This window comes from Symphalangus syndactylus, chromosome 5 (genome assembly GCF_028878055.3).
Source record: "Symphalangus syndactylus isolate Jambi chromosome 5, NHGRI_mSymSyn1-v2.1_pri, whole genome shotgun sequence".
In the NCBI taxonomy this organism is placed as follows: domain Eukaryota; kingdom Metazoa; phylum Chordata; class Mammalia; order Primates; family Hylobatidae; genus Symphalangus; species Symphalangus syndactylus.
Genome location: NC_072427.2, coordinates 108,227,254 through 108,248,328, shown reverse-complemented (window position 1 = coordinate 108,248,328; position 21,075 = coordinate 108,227,254). Strand labels below are relative to the sequence as shown.

Below are 21,075 nucleotides of genomic sequence, written 5' to 3'. Positions count from 1 at the left end.
ACAAGTATTTGTATATTGAAATGAAAAAATCAGAGAGTATGGAAGAGATTGATTCAGCATCATACATTATGTCAGCAGAAATTTGACACAAGCATATAGGTCACTGTTTCTAAATCCCATCCATATTTTATTAATATCCTCATAAATTAGAACACACTGAATTGTACCACATAAAGGTAGAATAACAAAATAGTTTAAAAATCAATTTTGAAAATACAATGAAATTGTTGTACTTTTATGTATTTGTATATTACTATGAAATATATTGCACAGACTAATTGCCTGTATGTATTGCATAGCTCAAATTAAGACATACTTTAAAGTAAATTAAGGCCATTCATTGGTGATGTGTTTTGCTCTTAATAAGAATGTAAACTGAGTAAGAATTTATTTTCTTTTATATAAAGATGTATCACCTAGAGCTTTTCTACAGTACTGGAAGTAGTCTTATTTATATTAAATATGGTAGTAAAACAAGATTCTAAAAATAAAGATATTGGAAAACCATGCAAGCCAGTCTGCTTGTATGTATTCTTCTACTACAATGCTGACAACCTAGATACGCCTCCAACATTTCCAGATGCCCTAAAAATAAAAAATCTAAAACTCAACAAAATAAATATCTTAAATTTAAACTAGAAGGATGTTACACCCTCAAAGAGCTAAAGAAGTGTCATACAGAAAATTGTTATAACTACATTTTAAAAAAATAAAGTTTAATGCTATTTATAAATAATCTGTACAATAGTCCAGCCTTATCAAAATGGAAAATTTTCATAGAAATTATTATTTGTTAGAGATGCCTGAAAGAAAACAATTATAACAGCTTTATGAAAATCCACAATAAACTGTTAATGAAAATGAAAAGTTCTATTTTATTAAGAATGAAAAGGTCCAAAATATTTATCAGAATATCCTATTTAACTTACTATGTAAAATATTATTTTGTATTATTCAAATGTAAAGAGATGAATATTTAAATTATTTTTTGTAACTTCTCCATAGATGGAGGAATTAAATAAAACACATCCCTCCCCTTCAAATGCATTGCTCTGTAACAACTATGGTTTTATGATTTGTTTAGAAAAAGCTGAAGATAACGTAACTGAGATCTATTTAAGATTCACTAAACTTTCTTTCATACTTTTACTCAAGCATGTCTAATTTCTTATAGAAAGGAGGATAATTTGTGTCTAAAACCATTTCTTAGGAAAAATGAGAAGGAATAATTTTCTTCAAAGAGGTCCTGCAGATGTTAGTTGACTTCATGCATTTCCCCACCAATACTTTTGAATTAATAGTGTCTGCTGCTTCCATAAATGATATCTGAAGTAATTAGGTGAAATACATCCTTTTGGTGACTAAAAGCAAACACAGAAATCTTCAGCTTTTACGAAAGGATAATAACCTAGATTCCGAATTGGAAAACTTAAATAAATGTTTACCCTGTAATGATTTGGTTGTAATTACCTAGAAGTGTAAGTATCATTTCAATGCATTGTAATTATCATATGATTAAATAGTTAACAGTTTTAGATTAAAATAATGAAACTACTTATTTCTCTTGGGAAAAGAGATTAGGACATCATTATAAAAACGGTCATTGGCCTTATCTATTCAAATTTAGCAACTAGGGAAATTAATTTCAAATTTAGTATTATCAAAGGCCAAAGTTTGTTTTGTGAAAGATTTACATTTTTGTAAGCTCGGCATTATCAGAGATTTAAGTGCTATCTCCTGACCCTAGCAAAGACAACTGAGCAGATGAAATCGTATTAGTAATTGTGGTTCTGTTCAGATATTATCTATAAGTGGGTTTTATGTCTGGCTCAATGGTCAAGGAAGTTTCAGAACTTAAATGTAATAATCCATTGATTACCAAGGGAAAATTTCAACAATCATAGCTTAAATACTGTACAAGAAGTTTGCTGTGAAATTTTTAGGTATTGCTTACTCAAGCGTGAATCCTCCATGTTGGATAAACAAAGGTGAACATTTGCACTAACATTTGTGTTTACTTTCAGTTTTGTAAGATTCTCAGATTTCCAGTCTGTGACATAATTTTTTTCTAAATGGTTAGTATTATTACATAATAGTAAATGCCAATGTTCAAACAAATATTTTTAACGTATTTTCAAACCTTTATTTTCCATGGCTCTTTGCAGCAATTGGTGAACCTGAAAGTATAGATTGGTATAATCCTCAAGGAGAGAAGATAATTTCAACACAGAGGGTAGTAGTGCAAAAGGAAGGTGTTAGGTCACGGTTAACCATCTACAATGCAAATATAGAAGATGCAGGGATATATCGTTGTCAAGCAACAGATGCCAAAGGACAAACACAAGAAGCTACAGTAGTTTTGGAAATTTACCGTAAGTCATGTATTTATATGTTTTAGTTTATTCAATTTCAGTTGCTTATAAATAATTGAAACAAAATAAATTGTTTGATAATAAAACTTAACACTTATTAAGAACTATGTGCTTTGAAAATAAATATCAGTTTATTTATGCTTTACCAGAGTGTATCTTCGAATAGAATAGATAACAGATAATAAGTGGTTATAAGCACATATAGGGCATCAATTATATTAAATCATATTAATAAAAATGTTTTCATTTCCTCAAGCCATTAAGAATTCACTGGGCATATAGAGAATAGTGGTTTATTTAGTGGTATGATATTTATTCAGTGTTTTTTTTTCACTGTAAAATAGAAGGCCATGATTAGAATAAACGAAAATGTGTGACAGCACTGAACATTGTAGAATGAGAATCTGGGGAAGGGTCAGTGATAGGAGTAGTCAGAAAGTTGAAACTAATCTAGTAGCCAATAATATTGAGCCAGGATTCTTTACCACTAAGTGTTTTTATTAGCAAAGTTTTCCACATTTGCACTGGATTTTATGTCCTGGGATGGATTTCTTTCTATGTGTTCCTTTCGCCTCCTCATATTTAGGAATCATTAACCTGTTTAGGAGCATTGAAATCTGTTGACTCCTGCATTTTAAAGCAAGCTATCCCAATTACTTTTGTGACCTTGAACAAATTATGTAACCTCTCTGTCTTTAGTTTCCTCATATATAAACTGAGGATAATAATGGTACCTATGTGATATATGGAGTTTGAGTACTACCTTAAATTATATTTCATAAAGTACTTACAACAATGCCTTACAATTAATAGGTAGTTAGCATTTCTACCAATGATAAATTATATATATATATTTGGAATGCAAGCCCTTAAATCATCTCATATCTGTAACTTTGTGTTTTGTTTATTATTCTAGAAATAGGATATGAAAAACAAAGTCAGAACATTCCTACAGTAGGACATCCTGTTTGATGACCAACGCAATTTATGGGCACATTGTTGCTCTTGTGTTTCCTGATTTGGAATTTTTCCCTCCCATTTGATTCTAAGCGTCTGAAGAAATGATATTTTCCTAATTTATGTAACCCCCTACAGTATCTATTTCACAATAGCAAATAATTAAATTGAAATGGTCATTTTATAGATATAGTGTTTGGAAATACTTTTTTTATTTTAAATGATGCAAAAGAAGAATCATGACATTTCATTTGCGAAGGTAGAAAAATTTTTTGCAAGAACAATTCATTACTTCTGTGAGAATTTCTCATCAAGCATAAATATCCATGTTCACTCATTCATTCATTCATTAAAGACACTTATTAGGTGTGTATCTACTATAATTCTGAGTCCCAGCCAGAGACAGACAGACAATAAATAAACTGAAACAAATACACAGATGCTAGCTAAACATGCTATGGAATTCTATGGAAAATAAATTACCTGGGGTAGAGAGATAGGGAACCTTGAAATGGAAAGGAATATTGCTATTTTATACAGGCAGGTTGGATAAGAATCTGAATGAATTGAAGGGGGTGCAAATGCCCTGTGGTGAGGGCATTCCAAACAAACTTGGAATGTTCAGGGAACCTCCAAGAAGACAGTTTTCCTGAGTGAAAAGGAAGAGAGAGGAGAAATTGGGATTGGAGTTGAGGAGATAGACTCCAGTTTATATAGAACCTCATATGGCATTGAAAGATCTTTGGATTTTATTCTCAGTGAGATAGGAAGGTATTAGGGAGAAGTAGATTATCTAGTTTAAGATTTTAAAGTATCTAGGTTTTCCTAATTATTTTATTATAGTATCAATAGAGTCTGGATTATGTTATTGGGAGAAATAAGCAATGATACTTTTGTGAGTTGTGATTTGTTTTACTTTGTTGATACAGAAAAACTCACTTTCAGAGAAGTGGTGTCTCCACAAGAATTCAAACAAGGAGAAGATGCAGAAGTGGTTTGCCGAGTTAGCAGTTCACCTGCGCCTGCTGTCAGCTGGTTGTATCATAATGAGGAAGTCACCACTATTTCCGACAGTTAGTATTTTGGTAACTCCCTAAGTTATATGTTCTAATACTATTGCAGTTTTTAAAAATCTGAATCTATGTGTCTAGTTGTGGAAATTTGAATTTTTGACCCCAAATATTCAACAACTATTTTGAGAACATGTAAGCTTTACATTAGGATTTTGCAATCTAGGGATCTCAGGGCAAATTCACTGCCCTTTACCCCTATGTTGTAATCAAAACACAGTTATGCCCATTCGCCACATACTGTCTGTGGCAGCTTTGGAGGCATAGTTGAGACGCTGTGGCTAAAAAAATATACAATCATTAGCCTAAAAAAAATACAATCATTGGTATCTGGAGATTTACAGAAAAGGTTTGCAGACCTTTGCTTTAGTGTCAAGAAAAGATTAATACATTATAAGCAGTACTAAGTAAATGAAGGAGTACATCCTGCTGTATTCAAATTCTATATAATTTATACATGATTCTATGGGATCACTATATGTAAACTTATTACTGATGTGAACTATATTTATTATTCTGGGGCAATACTTTCAGGGTTATCTACATGTTCTAAATATTATGGGAAGATCTGTATAGATAATAGAAAAGTACATTCATTCAAATTGTCTTCATGATTTTGATGTAGACTGAGCTAAAATTTCAGAATAATACGACATCTGAAATCGAATGTATAATTTGCTTACATTATGTTCCTTTACCATGTGCGTAGGGAGCACTTTCAATTTAGAATTTTTTCAATGCACCTGCATTGCAGAGAGGTACAAAATAATTGAACCTTTTAAAGTAGTTTCCATCTTTGATGATTCTGATTTGTGTCCAAGGGATGAAGTTTCTACAGCATAAAGGAGAGACAGAAAATAATATCTGTTTTTGAATATGTGGGGAGAATGTATGATAACCATGTTCAATAGTCATTTTTTAATTTTGAAAGAATTTTTCTGAGGTTAGCATATTCAATGCTTGTCAGTTTCCATTATAATACATTAATGAGAAATAACACTTTATTTCCTCTTGTTTTGTTTCAGCATAACTCTATAGAATGTATTAACAAGTCACATGAGTAAATGGTTTGATGTATTTTTAGCTCTTTTCCCCTCAATAATAAAGAAAAAGCAGTTGTTTTGTAACTGTGGAATGACAATGTCTAAATATTTTCAGATTGTCTAATCTTACACCTCAAGTGTAGGTTTATTGTAAACCTTTATTAATAGAATATTTTGAAGTAAATTTTATTTTTAAAAGTCAAGTAGAGCAAAGCCTCAAAGCAAAGACTGATGACAATGGGTAGTGGTGATGGAGAAGTGATATTTCCATGCTATAACTCATACATATTTCCCCAGCATCCCAGGACTAAATGACGTACAGCCAAATTTCCATTTTGGCTTTTCTCCTTTCCTTGGCCCTGAAGCTTTGAACATCTTTTCTAAATGTTCTGTGCCTAAATCAGACTCTTTATCTGTAAAACATAGATGATTGTCTTCATTTAAAATAATGGCTTTGTGTCATAAATGAGACATTAGACATAAAGTCGTGTCTTGACATCTATGGGTGATTTGTTCCAGGACCTCCCACAGATACCAAAATAAGCCGATGCCAAAGTCTCTTATATAAAAAAGCATAGTATTTGATATAACCTATGTACATCCTCCCATATATTCTAAATTACATCTGGATTATTCATCATATCAAATACAACATAAAGGCTATGTACATGGTTGCTATACAGTATTATTTGGGGAATAAGGAATAGCCTGTACATGTTCAATAAAGATGCAGTTTTTAAAAAATATATTTTTCATCAGCAGTTGTTTGAATCCACGAAGGTGGAATCCATGGATACAGGGGGTCAGCTATACTTCATTTGTTAAGTGAATGAATAAAATATTTGGCTATATGTTAGATTCTTAATAAATGACATGTATCGCTCTCTTTCCTTTTCTATGAGTTTTTAAATCTTGGAGTCAGTTTTGCTAAAATTACAGGCATTTAGGTTATATCTAGAACCAGAAAATCAAATGTAGAAGAAATGGGTATAGTTTAACATGAAACATAACACTAAGTTGTATGGCAGGTGAAAAATAAAAATAAAATAAATAAAATCATATTTTTAACTATAGAATTTAAAGTATTCAAGTAAATTATCAGGAAGGACACACTTTTCTAACCTTGTAATAGTGTAGAAACTTATCACATAAATCATTATTGAACAATTTGTACATTTACAATAGACTTATATGAAATAATATTATTCACTGCTTATACCTCATATAGTCCCTTTATTAAAGCTGATGAAATAAGATCAAGATTACAATTATGTATGAGGATTTAGAATAATGGCATGGACCCAGATATCTTTCTTTTGCCATAATCTGATTCAAAAGTAAAATATAAATATTCCAGAGGAAATAATGAAAGCTTGGAAATGATCATCTTATTAGCTATGCTTTTGATTGTAGCTGCATGGCAGATGTTCAGAATTAAATTTCCTGCAAAATAGCAGTGGAGATTTTCCATGTTGCTCATAGAAAGGAGATCCGTATGCTAAAGGATCTAAGCACTGTGGGAGTAAAGGTGACATTTATTATACAAGTTGAATATCCTGACTTTTAGTGTCATCGTGATGGAGGCATATGCTATTTGCTGATATCCATTCAATCTTGGCCAGTTTGGAAATTATCTCTTAAACTTTGTAAATGCTTTGGCCAACACCTAATTGGTATACTCCTTCTGTATTAAAAAACCTATTAAAATTACCTTGTTCAATACAATTTTTATATAACCTACTTCTAGAATAAAAGATTAATTCAACAATTATTGAATACATAGGATCTATGCTGTAGTGTACCAGATGTTTATAATTCATGGTAAGCAAGATAAGTTCACTGCCTTCAAAATACTAACAATCTAGAGGGAAAGATAAATAGGTAAATCAGTGTGAGAACAAGATACATTGAGTCTATGATAACAAAATTGTGGTAGTAAAGGATGATAAAATAAATGTAAACTACGTAGGATAAGAGAGAGTGTCAAAGATGCCTGCCAGGAGGAAAAAGTTACCTTTAAATATACACACATATTAGCCAGGCAAACGTTGGTGCGGAATTTTCAGGAAGAGAGAAGACCATGGGCAATGGCCCAGAGGTGAAAAGCAGCATGAAAGCCCCTCAGTTTATTATTACTAGAACATATTAATAAGTGCAACTTAGGTACCTTTACAAATGAGTAAATCTAACTAGGATTTTTAAATAAAGGACTAACAAGAAAGGAAGCTGAAGAGAGAGGTCAAACCAAGTCAGCACAGCCTTGATATCTGCTACGGAGTTTGTAATTTATTCAAAGGGGGCATCATTAAAGGGATTTAATCAATGCAGTGACATAACCTAATATACAGTTGAGAAGAATATTTGTATGTCAGTGAAAACAACAAATTAGATGGGAGTCAAGGCAAAACTCCTGAGACTGAGAATAGTTCAGGTCCTAATGAAATATTGCTGAGGGAGAAGAAGACTTAAATTAAATAATGATAAACAGAGAAGTGATGAGACATGGAGTCTGATTGGGTCTGCAGACTCAGAGAGATGAAGATGTCAAGAATGACTCGTGGAATTTGCCTTCCATGGAGTTCCATCACTTATGGAATATTCCCTTGGCAACTAGTTCCATGTAAAGGCATGTGAAGACAGAACTGGAGAATGCCAGGTGATAAATTTCAGGTGGAGATATTGAGCTAAATTTTAAATATATTTTTCCTAATTCACATTAAATATAATCAGTAAAAATCGTTGTAGGTGAAGGATGATAGGTATTTTAGCAAGCTGGAAAATGCAGTAATACAATGATCTAAGTGTGATAGTGTTCCTCTTCATTTTACATTTTATTTATTTATAATTGCCTCTCATCTAAATTTCTGACCACACACTTGAAGAGAGGATTTTTAATTGACTTTGAAACTTTATGAAGTTTCAGGAGTTTTTGGTTATTTCAGGACCACTTATGAGTTATCCTCTAACGTTTCTTGTGGATTGGTTTTCTTTTTCCCCAGTCTTTCTTTTGATGAGGGCATTTCATGTTTGTGCTTTAATTTACCAGGGGAAAGAATCTGAATAAACATCTTTGTCTCTATTCTTAAGTTCAACCTAAGGAAAAAGTGAGCATTATGGAAAAGTTTACACCTCATGGGCTGCAAATCATGTGGCTGTAGCATTAGAATCACTATTTTCACTTTGAGGGAGCCTCTGAATCTGTGCATTTCCACCCCTGATTTCCACCCACCTCTTCCCACCCACCATTTCCACCCACCTCTTAAACAAAAAGCAACCACAGCCTTGCCGGTTTAATGAGTACCTATGCCCTGATGACTCTTCTATTTGTTATTTCTAGCCCAGACTTCTCCCCTCTCATTAAGGAACTGCTATGACAAATTAGCCCCCAAATTGGAGTGGCCTACTACCCTAGCAGTTTATGGCTCACTCATGCAAAGTCCAGTTGGCGGCAGAGGTAGAGGCAGGATCCTACCGTATCCCTTCCACGATCAGGCTGATGGAGACTCTGCCTTTTTCACATGTGGCTTCAGTGGTTTTCCTAACCTCATTGTCAAGCCAACAGATAGGGAAAAAAGCAGTACATATTGGAACAGGCCCAAAGAGTAAACAATAGACTGTAGACATGTTAGAGGCTGGGTACCTTAAAATAATCACCTTTCTACCTGATCAAAAAGCCCAAAGAGATGGAGGCGGTGTGTCTCTTATTCATCAAAGTGTCTTATATACAGTATCCAGCAAACAGATAATAGTCAATGAGATCTATGGATGTGTTAATTAAGGAAATTTAAGATATTGCCCGTACAAAGAGTTTCAAAATTGGACTATATGTAAAAGCATTCTTTGAATGATAAGGAGAGAAAAGGTTTTAGCATGGCAGCGAGATTGAGATGCTTATAAAATCAGGGCAGACACAAAAAATAATGCCAGGCTGAGATGCTGCTTAGGTGTCACAGATTACTTTAGCAGATTACTTTACACAATCAGTGAATGCAGGCTGTATACCAGCTTATTTTTATATATATGCATGTGCACACACACCCCCACACAAATGGAATCTTGAAATAAAATAACAAAATCTAATCTGTTTATTCTTAATACAGATTATCTTGTTAGCCAAAAAAATCCCTTAAATAAATTTGAGATATAATCATTTTTATGTCCTTTGTATGACTTGAATATTATTACATCATTTAGTTGCCTCCACAGAGACAACTAGTTTTTAGTTTAATTATTGTATGAAGAAGGATATTCAATAAATTTTCTAGCCCTTTTCAACCCATGTTGCCACATATTTGCAGTCAAAAGTTTGCACATCTGTGATACCTAATCTCTCTGCATTGTTCTTTTGTGTATCAGTTCTGCATCCAAAGTACCAAGCGGAAATAATAGCCTAACCATTTTATGTGGATATAAAGTCTTGAATGTATTTTTTTTTTAGGAAAAAAAAGGTGTAACAAAGCAGTGTAGAGTGGAAAAATTGAAGTAATGAAATTACATTTTACTTTCAAATTTAAATTTGTTTGCTGATGAAAAGCTTGGTAGTGTCAGACAGTGACATATTTTAACTCTTAACAATTTAGAGCACTCTGGACTTAGCCTTCAATTACTGATATCATTTTTTCCCCTTTGCTTTCTTTCCAGATCGGTTTGCTATGTTAGCAAACAATAACCTGCAGATTCTCAACATCAATAAAAGTGATGAAGGTATATACAGATGTGAGGGAAGAGTGGAGGCCAGGGGAGAAATTGACTTCCGTGATATCATTGTTATTGTTAATGGTAAGCAGTAAATAATTTGTACATATTTTATGGATTCATTTTTAGCAATGTTTTTTATTAAATGGCAACCATGTGAACTCAAAATACAAGTCTTATCTAATTAACCTCTTCTATACCAGGAAGAAATCTTTCCATCTTTATTATGGCATCTGTAACATTGTATTACAGCCTCAAGGCAGGATCCATGACTTATTTTACATTGTCATTCTCATAACCCTTTTCAAGTAGGCTTTATGTGAGTAGTTGCCTTTTGCTGGAATTGTAGTTGTTGAAAGAATATCAAATAAACAGTACAGTATCATACTAAATGTTACTTTTAAATTACATGAATTATTTTTGCTTAAATTTACATATTTTACACTATTTACATGTTTCTCAAATTTAATAATTAAATTTTTAAGGTTATATTTACAAGTATTAATGGACATTAGTGACTGGTTTTATGAAGTCTCTTCCTCCAAAGTTGCTTCTCTTATATAGTTCCTGCCTGTGTTAACATGATATTCTGTGGAGCTGGAAAATACATTACAGTTATCTTGGCTGTCTCCTGTACTAGCCCATTTTCACACTGCTATAAAGAATACTCGAGACTGAGTAATTTACAGAGAAAGGAGATTTAATTGACTCACAGTTCCAAATGACTGGGGAGGCCTCAAGACACAATCATGGCAGAAGGCAGAGGAGAAGCAAAGGCACGTCTTACATGACAGCAGGCAAGAGTGTGTGAGAAAGAGTGAAGAAATGCCACACTTAAAACCGTCAGCTCTCATGAGCACTCCCTCACTGTCACAAGAACAGCATGGGCAAAACCGCCTCCACGATCCAGTCACCTCCCACCAGTTCCTTCCCTGGGATACCTGGGAATTATTAATACAACATGGGATGAGATTTTGTTGAAGACACAGATTTTGTTGAACCATATCATCTCAATTTTGGCAGTCTAATCTGTTATCAAGACATATCCATTGTATATTTTAACATCTCTCAAGCATGCTCTATTTTCTCCATCATCTTGTTTTCCATGAGAGTGCTGATCTAATTTTTTTTTCTTGAATTCATACAACTTGGTTTCTCTACACTTAATCTCACAATTCTACCTTTCTTTCCACCGAGACTTTCAACTGTAATAATTCTTCAGTGCTTCTCACTACTGTCAAGACAAAATCAAAACGGCTTTTCATGGCATAGAAAACCCATTATGATCTACCCTTTCCCTAAGCATTCTGCCATTAGATGTCAGTCATGGGGAAACTGGGTCCTTAGAGGAGATCTAGCATTTTTCAATGGACTTTTTAGAAGTGCAGAGTCTGATATTTATTAAGGATGCCATAATCAGTGGAGTAGTTAACCTTCAGTGCAGGAGGAAGATTTCAGTGTATAAAGGATAGGTTTAAATAGGGAGGTGTCTGTATCTATACCTTTATCTATATCAATATATAACTCTTTCTCTTTATTATATACAATAAACAAGGGTAATATATAGTGGCTGTTTAGTTTGTTAATTATCTAATTGTCTACTGCACTTGGTATCCAAAAAGATTTATGGTGAAATATGTAAGTGTATTTCATCATGAGAAGTCTTTGTGTTAAGTATGTACTTGTGAAAAAGAGAATTATAATAAAAATTAATATATGTAAAATTCTTTAAAATTGGTAAGTTTATAGGAAACAGTATATATTTCCTATTATTATTATATATACATATAATTACACTAAAATATGAATTCAAGCTTGATATTAAAATGAAATTTATCCAGCAGGCATAGTAACCCTTTGTTATTCATTCTGCTATTGTAGTTTCTACTTTAATATGTGGTTGGTGCAAAAGTAATTGCAGTGTTTATCATTACTTTTAATGGCAGAAACCGCAATTATTTTTGCACCAACCTAATATTTTCCTTAATATATTTATAGCATGTTGTATTCTATTTCCCTACTAGATTATCTGTGATTATTATGATTACATTCATTTTAAAGGAATTATTATTCAGGTATGAATATTCTTTTAATAAAGTGTGAATCTTTATGTCCATCATGGTCTGCATTTAAACTGGAATATTTAGTTTTATATTTCTATACTTATTTATTTCAGGATTTATAAGGAGACAAATTTAGGAATATGTTTTTATGTGCCATTTCTGATCAATCATGCAAAAAATTCCTGTTTTGTCTGTATCAGTTTGACCCTCCCAAAAGCAAATTCTTCTCCCCTGTCTCCCACTTTCCTCTAACAGAATCAACCATAGATTCTAATATGAACTTCTTTGCTTGGACATTGGTAATTAGTCTCATTTTTCCCTTTAGGATCACAAACTCTCATAGCTTAAAATTCCTGGAATCTCTTTTATTTTAAATAACAGTGTTCATAAAATCAGGCATCAATTGATTTCTGTCTGGAGAATGCAGTTGGACACTGCCAAGAGAATGCATTGACTAATGCCATCAGACGCCTGTGCTTTTCTCTCACATTTTGCCTTAACTTAAGACAGAAAAATCATTTTACTCCAGTCTGATTGACTTTCACCCTGCTTACTGGCTCCTTTTAAATCTTGAGTTTTTTTTTTTTCTAAGTTTTCCCTTATTATGCCTCTTTTATAAAACTCCTTAAAGATGTTTCAGTGAAAATTTTGAGGCTGCAAAAAATAATACCAATAAAATAAAAGCGCTACTTTTATTCATATTATTTGATCTTTAATTACAGACTTTGACTACTGCCCTATTCTCTTCCTCTCAATTTACATTCCCAGTCCTCTCACTTAATTGCTACTGATTTTTATCTTTACCAATTTGACATTTATTCTGGTCCTCTTTCATTCATCTTCTTCCACCTCAAGTATACTGAAGTCCCACCCAATGCCCCAGTCAAATGTTTTTTCACACGCAGCACTTCCTTGTCAAATCTTGGCCTTGTAGGAGGACCTGTCCTTTATTCTATGTTTTGTTCTTTGCAAACTTTTCCATCACATTTCTGTCCTACCAATTAATACTCTTGTTTCAACAATTAGTTGAAAGATATCCTTGCTGGCTTCCTCTGTAGTACCAGCAATAATCAATGTTTAGGATCTTATTACTTATTTTTTCTTACCTCCGTCTATGACTTTCTTAATGTATTTTTCAATGCCTGGGTATTGTTTTTCACAAATATTCTTCCCCTCCCTTGAAGAAGATTATACATCAGTGCCTTTGATATGTGAAGTATGGCGCCTCCAAAGGAAGGATTATGCATCTTCACCCCTTGATCACGTGACTTGCTCTAGCCAGTGGCTTAGAAGCAAACAAAATACACACCATGACTGAAATCAAATTTCATGACTGAAATCAAACATCACATATTTTCTCTTATTCTCTTATTTTTTTCCTTCTGCCATGAAAAGAGCATGACCCAAATAGGGACTTACCCTTCATCCTGGGCACCTTGATGAAGACAGGAGGAGCAGAGTCACAGTTGATCTGCAGGTGCAGACAACATAACATGAGTACAAAATAAAGCATATTTTTAAGCACTGAGATTTTAAAGTTATTTTTTATCATACACATGCAAAAAAAAACAGACAAATGCAAAACCAGTGCTTTTGTCTGTTTCTCTCTCTCTCTCTGTCTCTCTGTCTTTAAACAATCAGTTTAAGCACCATCTGACCTAGGTGTACTTTTGAAATTACTTACCTTGGTGTCCCTTTTCACTTTCCCTGATGGTGATCATTTATGACAAATTTTTATCACCTTATTGAGGTATTGGAAATTTAGCTGAAGAGTTTTTACTGTCATTTCAAAATTATTTTATATTGATTTCATGTATTTATTCAACAGGTATGTACAAATTACTGGCTACATGTTTTACACTATATTGTGCTTGGACAACTAAAAGGCCTAACACAGCATCATTTCCCTTAAGACACTTAGAGTTGTATCTCAACAACTTATAAGAATCAACTTTACTAAAGTCCATTATTGTTTATGGGGTAACTGGATTCAAAAGCATTTAACAAATGCAGTTTTCCTACATATTCACAGACTATTTTATGAGAATGGACACCCAATGCAGCTGAAGACAGGAGAGTTCCTTGGTATTAAAGATAAATATAATGAAGGTAAACTGTTATTTAGGAGAATAGGGCAATAATATGTTGCAGACAGAAAGACCAACACTTGTAAAACAAACAAGAGCATAAGGTGTGAAAAAATCCAAGCACCTAACTGTGATTGAAATATACTGTTTTTAACAGGAATAAGAGTAGTGGTGTGTTGGTTGGTTTGGAGATTAGGTGGAGGTGCAGCTGAAAAGCAGGTAGCAGTCAATCATGGAGGACCATCGATGCTTTATTAAAAACCTGATTTATAGGACAAGGAGGAGCTGCCATTGAGAAGCAAGTAATCCAGAGAGCAAGGGAGTTGACACAAGGATATTGGCAGGGAGAAAAAGTGAGTTCATGTGAGAGATAATTGGAGCCTTTACTAAAGGATGAGGAAATGAAGAGGAAGGCGTACAATAAAACTAGATTTCAAAGCAAAATCATCATGTTATACCTGTGTCACAGAGGCAAGAGGAATCAAGAGTAATTTTAAGACTTCTAGTGTAGGTTTTAGGGCTTCCAGTTATGAATGCAAGCAAAAATGACCAATACAGTGCGCACTAAAATAAGTGTGCTGAATTTACAGATTATGAGGTTGCAAGAGACATTATGGTAGATGATATTACTTAAGCTGTCTGTGTTAAATTCAGATTACAAGGACTCGAAGCATAAAGGTACACTATATTTTTTAAAGGATGAAAGCTAAAAAAAGTTAAAGACCTACTACCTAAGGTTTTTGGACTTAGCTATTAAATGGGGAATATCACAAAGTTGAGTTAATGACTATAGGATGTTGTTGAGGCTTTAGGACAATACTAAGGAATATTACCTTGAACATAAGAAGAATATATTTTATATTGAGCCTGGAGAAAATGAGTTAAAAAATGAGTGAGGACGTGCATAAATTCATAGGTAGATTTGGTCAATAATTTGAGAGAAATCCTGCTACATGACTTCAAAATTCTATTTTCAGTTAGCTGGTTTCCCTCACCAAACAAACATTGATATAATCTTGATAGTCATAAAAAAATTTTACGTGCTTATGTTAACTTTTTATTGGATCTTCAGGTAAGCTCTCCAACCTGCCTAAAACCTTTCTGTTCATGAACCTCCGAGTAAATGCTTTCCTCGTATCGTACCTTGTTTCACTCTGACATACTATGTGAAATCTTTTAAAAACAGATTAACAGAGACATTGAATTGGCTGGCTACCTTTTCCATAAATTCATATTCTTTTAACTAGATAATTGTGCTATACATATACACAAACATGCCCATTTACACATCATGGATACACTCTTCTAAAAGAGGATTAATATCATCTCTCTTACTTTAACCCACATATATTCTCCCACCATCTGATTCCTAGGCTTTAGTTAAATAATACGCACTGTATTACTCAAAAAAAAAAAAGGCTCATATAGATGAAAGACCTGGAAATAACTTTTAAATTTAAAAGTCAGTAGAGTGTTCATTTTCTAAAATGTTCTTCTAATGTATAGTGATTTATTATTTTATGAATATTTTGCAAATTTGTGAAGAGTGATTCACTAACTGCAGGTTCAAATTGGGGTAATGGAGGCAGGAACAATTGAGATTGGATAAAAAACACCTAGTAATGCAACTGTAAAGCAATCGTTTCTTTACTCGGTCTTTGAACAGTAAAATCAACAGTGGGTGATAATGGCCAGAGATGTCTGTACAAATGAGTGTCTGAATGTATAGTGCAGTTTGTTATCTCAGTAACCCCCAGGTAGTAATTTTTGTATTCCTACCTATTTCTTGCAATTTCTTAAATTCATGAAAATGAGGAAAAATACTTTTCTCTTTATAATAAATGAAAAGTCAAAATTTTCTCTTTAAGTTGTATGCAGTGTTTTAGAATGTAAAGCACGTACAAGTATGAAAGAGTGAATTTGTCTCTTGTAGATGAATCACATAATTGCATGCGGACAGCTATTTTAAGTCAGTTTAACGAGTGCAAATTATGAGGGAATTTGTAATTTGTAACAATTTTATATAATATACAATACATAATTTATCCAAATCAATAAATATTTACCCAAACCAGAGTATTTTATAATTTTATTAATTGTGTATCCTTAATGATTTTATTAAATTTCAAGAATAGGCAATCTGCGAACACAAGAAAAGAAAGATATATCTTTTTCTCCTTATCTCTTATATAACTATTATTTCAGAAATTTTTAGTTTATAGAAACTAGAGAAATGATAGATGATGATAGATAGATAGATAGATAGATAGATAGATAGATAGATAGAGATAGATAACCTGCACAGATCTAGGCACATCTTTCTTTGCTTTTCTCTTCCATATAAGTACTTGATTTGAGTATTTAATACAGTTCATTTATTTTCCTTAAGTCTCTATTTCTCTTTTACTCAGATTTTCTAAGTACACTTAGTGTCATAATATCATATGTGAAAAGCTGTAGAAAAGCATGTATTCATTTTTCAACATTGTACTTTTAATCCCTGATTAAAGATATGGCAGAATTTTCCCATTGTTTGAATTGGATTCCCATTCTGAATTTAGCTGTTTCAACTGTTGACAGTCTTCTGCTTGTTCATTAGGGATTGACCTTTGTATGCTGTTCTCTAAAATTTATTTGATGAGTACAGAAGTGAATCCTATTATTTGTGAAACCACAACTTATAGAAATCTATAGGGATCACAAGATACTGCAATAATGCAATTTTTATCATTTCATAGAATCAATCAGTAAAATAAAAGTCACCATCAAGATACCATCTGACATTGTGGAGATGAATGGCATTCAGGAAAATTAATATCTAAATAACTTTGGAGAGACATTCATGGGTCCTGTTCCTCAAAATGTGCTGCACTAAAGGATAACCTATGAAACCATATCAGTATTTTATTCACATTGAAATTCACAAATGACCAGTATCACCACTATCTCTTCTTGCCTTTTTTTTTTTTGCTTGTGTCATATCCTGTGGCTTTTAATAATTAAGCATAGGTATTCAGAGAATGTCTGTTTCTAATGGTGAAAGTAATTAAGCAGAGAGAATTAAACTCACATTACATAAAAATGAAATAAACACTCATTTATAAGTAAAACTAGTTCCATGTACTACATCATCTTCTTAAGCATAGTTTGTTTTTCTTTTTATGCAGATATGCTTAATTTCTCTAGGATGAGATTGCACAATCTCCGTCTAAAATATGATTCTCTCTCTCTCCCTCTCTCTCTCCCCCTCCCTCCTTCCCTCCCTCCCTTTTTAGCCAGACGGATTGCTATTTGTCTTATAAAACTTAGTCCAAGCATCATTTCTAGAACTGGAAAGCAATTCTAAATATGATTTGCCTTATTGCAAGATTTCTCCCCATGAGATCTCATAGTACTAGGTCCACTGTGTAAACTTTTTGAAAGCTTAAGTATTTGAAAGGACTCAGCAGACTTCACAAAGTACAGTTGTTCCTTGGTATCTATGGGAAGTTGGTTCTAGGACCAACATCCATGGGATACCAAATCCATGAATGCTCAAATCCCTTTATGTAAAAAGGCATAGTATTTGCATATAGCCTACACACATTCTTCCCATATGCTTTATTTACATCAGCTCTAGGTTAGTTATAATACTTAATACAATGTGAATGCTGTGCAAATAGTGTTACATTGTATTTTTAAAAAAATGTATTATTTTTATTGCTGTATTGGTATTTTAAATGATTTTTTAAAATATTTTTAATCCCTGCTTCATTGAATCCTCATATGCAGAACCTAGGGATACAGAGGGCTGACTGTACAGTCATGTAAATGCCCTATTCTTAAAAAAAGGATATGGTGCAGCCAGAGAAAAAGAATGCAAAGTATCAGGCCTTTGAGAGACAGTCCCCTGCACAAGATTTCCAAGGGCCCTATTTGCAAACAAGATGATGTGTATGTTCACCTTGAACCACGAAGATCTGAATGAGCAACTCAAAGAGACTCTCAGTTAGAGGTGTTTAAGTCATTTAGCCAAGCTTCACAAATTATTTAGGATAAGTCCAAACTATCAGTGCAGAAAATGACTTTGGAGGTTGCCAGGAAACTTTCTGGTCCATCATAAATTCCAATGTCCTTACCTTGGCCAAAAGTCATCCACATATCTTTGAAGATATTGATAGAACTTTTCCAGCTGATCCAGAAACCAACCCCATTCCAACAGCCTCTTTAACAATGTACCTTTCACACTGACTTGAAATTATCCATTTATGTGTGGCATTATCTCACAGATAACACCATTAATCCTTCAAGGAAAAAGGTGATATTTTATAACCTTAAGGTATACCTTGGAGATTTGCATATAGGAGGTAGTCTATAACTTCTGGAAAGATTTCTTCAATTTTTAATTATTTTGTGCAAATGTGTGATTATCTCAATCACAAAGATATTTTATTTCATGATTATTACTACTTAGTTTTTTTCTCTATCCCTTTAGATTATATAATCCAAGTTGTTTTACTATTATCTTAGGACATTTCCTCCTTAAACTACCAATCTAGTAATGCATTTCCAGATATCTTGCATGTATTTTAACAGTTTGTCATGTACAGTAAACTGCATAGATTTAAAGTTTCAACATATATTTATTAATGTATGTGTATACAGACATGTGTTTGTGTGTCTGAAAAATAATCACCACGGATAGTGAATATATCTTCTTTTGAAAAGCATTTGTTCATGTCCTCTGCCCATTTTTTTAAATGAGATTGTTTTTTGCTTGATGATCTGTTTAAGTTCCTTAGAGACTCTAGATATTAGATATTTGTTGGAGGCATACTTTGTGAATATTTCCTCCCATTCTGTAAGTTGTCTGTTTATTCTATTGATTGCTTCTTTTGCTGTGCAAGAGCTTTTTAGTTTATTTGGGTCCAACTTGTCAATTTTCATTTTGTTGCAGTTGTTTCTGGGGACTCAGCCAAAAATTTTTGCGAAATTGGATGTCTAGAAGGGTATTTCTTAGGTTTTCTTTTAGGATTTTTATAGTTCGGGGTCTTTTATTTAAATCTTTAAACCATCTTGAGTTTATTTTTGTATGTGATGAAGGGTAGGGGTCCAGTTTCAATCTTCTGTGTATGACCAGCCAGTTATCCCAGCACTATTTATTGAATAGGGAGTTCTTTCCCCAGTGCTTGTTTTTTGGGGCCTTGTTGAAGCTGAAATGATTCTAAGTGTGTGATTTTTCTATTCTGTTCCATTGAACTATGTGTCTGTTTTTTTCTGTACCAGTACCACGTTGTTTTGGTTATGCTTATCACCACTAATCATCAGATAAATGCAAATCAAAACCACAATGAGATACCGTCTCACACCACTCAGAAGGCTATTATTAAAAAGTCATAAAAGCAACAGATGTTGAAGGCTGCAGAAAAAAGGGAATGTATATAACTATTGTTGGAAATCTAAGTCAGTTCAGCCACTGTGGAAAGCAGTTTGGAGACTTCTTAAGAAACTTAAAACAGATATACTATTCAACCCAGCAATCTCTTTACTGGGTATATCCCCAAAGGAATATAGATCATTATACCAAAAAGGCATAGAGACGTGTGTGTTCATCACTGCGCTATTCACAATAGTACACACATGGAATCAACGTAGATTCCCATCAATATTGGATTGGATAAATAAAATGTGTTACATATGCACCATGGAATACTATGCAGCCATAAAAAGAATGAAGTCATGTCCTTTACAGCAACATGGATGAAGCTGGAGACCATAATCATAAGTGATCTAGTGCAAGAACTGAAAACCAATACCACATATTTTCACTTACAAGTAAGGGCTAATCCTTGAACACACATGAACCTCCACATGGGAAACACAGACACTGCAGAATACTAGAGCAGGGAGGGAGAAGGGGAGGCCTGGGCTGAAGAACCACCTTTTGGGTACTATGCAAACTGCTCGGGTGTAATATGCCCATGTAACAAACCTGCACACATACCCCTGTCTCTAAAGTTGAAAAAAAAAAAAAAAGAATATAAAGCTTTCAAAGGAAGTCAGAAATGGAAATGAAAACATAGTCAACTTTATGAAATGCTAAAAAAGATAGTGACTGTAGTGAATATATCTATTATCCATAATACTTTCTAAAAATGTTATATAACCATGTAATATATATTCTCTTTTAAGTGGAGTCTTACCCTTTTTTCACTCAAAAATTATTTTGAGATTCATTTATGTTATCCCATGCCATAATATGTCTTCCCTTTTTATTGCTGTTAATATTCAATTTTAAGAATATTTCACAATTTTCTTACCCATTCACCAAAATGGCTTTTGGGAAGTTTCAGATTTTTGGCTTAAAAATATATACACATTTATATATTAATCTTGGTATGGGCATGTTTTTATATCTCTTGGTTAAATACCTATGAGAGGTAATGGCTGGATCACATGCCAAGTGTGTGTTTATCACTTTTAAAAAACACTTCCTAAAAGTTTTCCAAAGTGATTGTACTATTTTACCTTCCCCAAAGCAGTGTACAGCTATTTCACTTGCTCCACATCCTCACCAAACTTCACATACTCAGGATTTTATGTTTAGACATCCTAATACATGTTTAGTGGTTTCATGTTGTGGACTTAATTTGCATTTCCCTAATGCCTCAGGATGTTAAACATCTTCTCATATACAACTCAGCATTGATCATTTTTGGTAAAATGTCTTTTCAAATATTTAACCTAGTTTTAACTGGGCTGTTTTCTTATTATTGAGTTTACTGAATTCTTTATGTATTTTGAATGTA

At 33.1% G+C, this 21,075-nt stretch overlaps 1 protein-coding gene across 8 annotated transcripts in view; it reads left to right on the top strand.

Moving 5' to 3' along the window:
* The window catches only part of NCAM2 (neural cell adhesion molecule 2), a 567,512-nt gene that overhangs the window by 301,818 nt on the left and 244,619 nt on the right, over nucleotides 1-21,075 (top strand). For 5 of the 8 annotated variants that reach the window (XM_055279341.2, XM_055279340.2, XM_063640653.1 and 2 more), the window contains exons 3-5: nucleotides 2,166-2,372; nucleotides 4,259-4,402; nucleotides 10,084-10,221. In XM_055279341.2, coding sequence (XP_055135316.2) covers nucleotides 2,166-2,372; nucleotides 4,259-4,402; nucleotides 10,084-10,221 — 489 coding nt within the window. Of the gene's footprint in view, nucleotides 1-2,165; nucleotides 2,373-4,258; nucleotides 4,415-8,052; nucleotides 8,113-10,083; nucleotides 10,222-21,075 lie in introns of those variants that run through there. The other 3 variants (XM_055279344.2, XM_063640652.1, XM_063640654.1) reach the window with 3 other exon arrangements.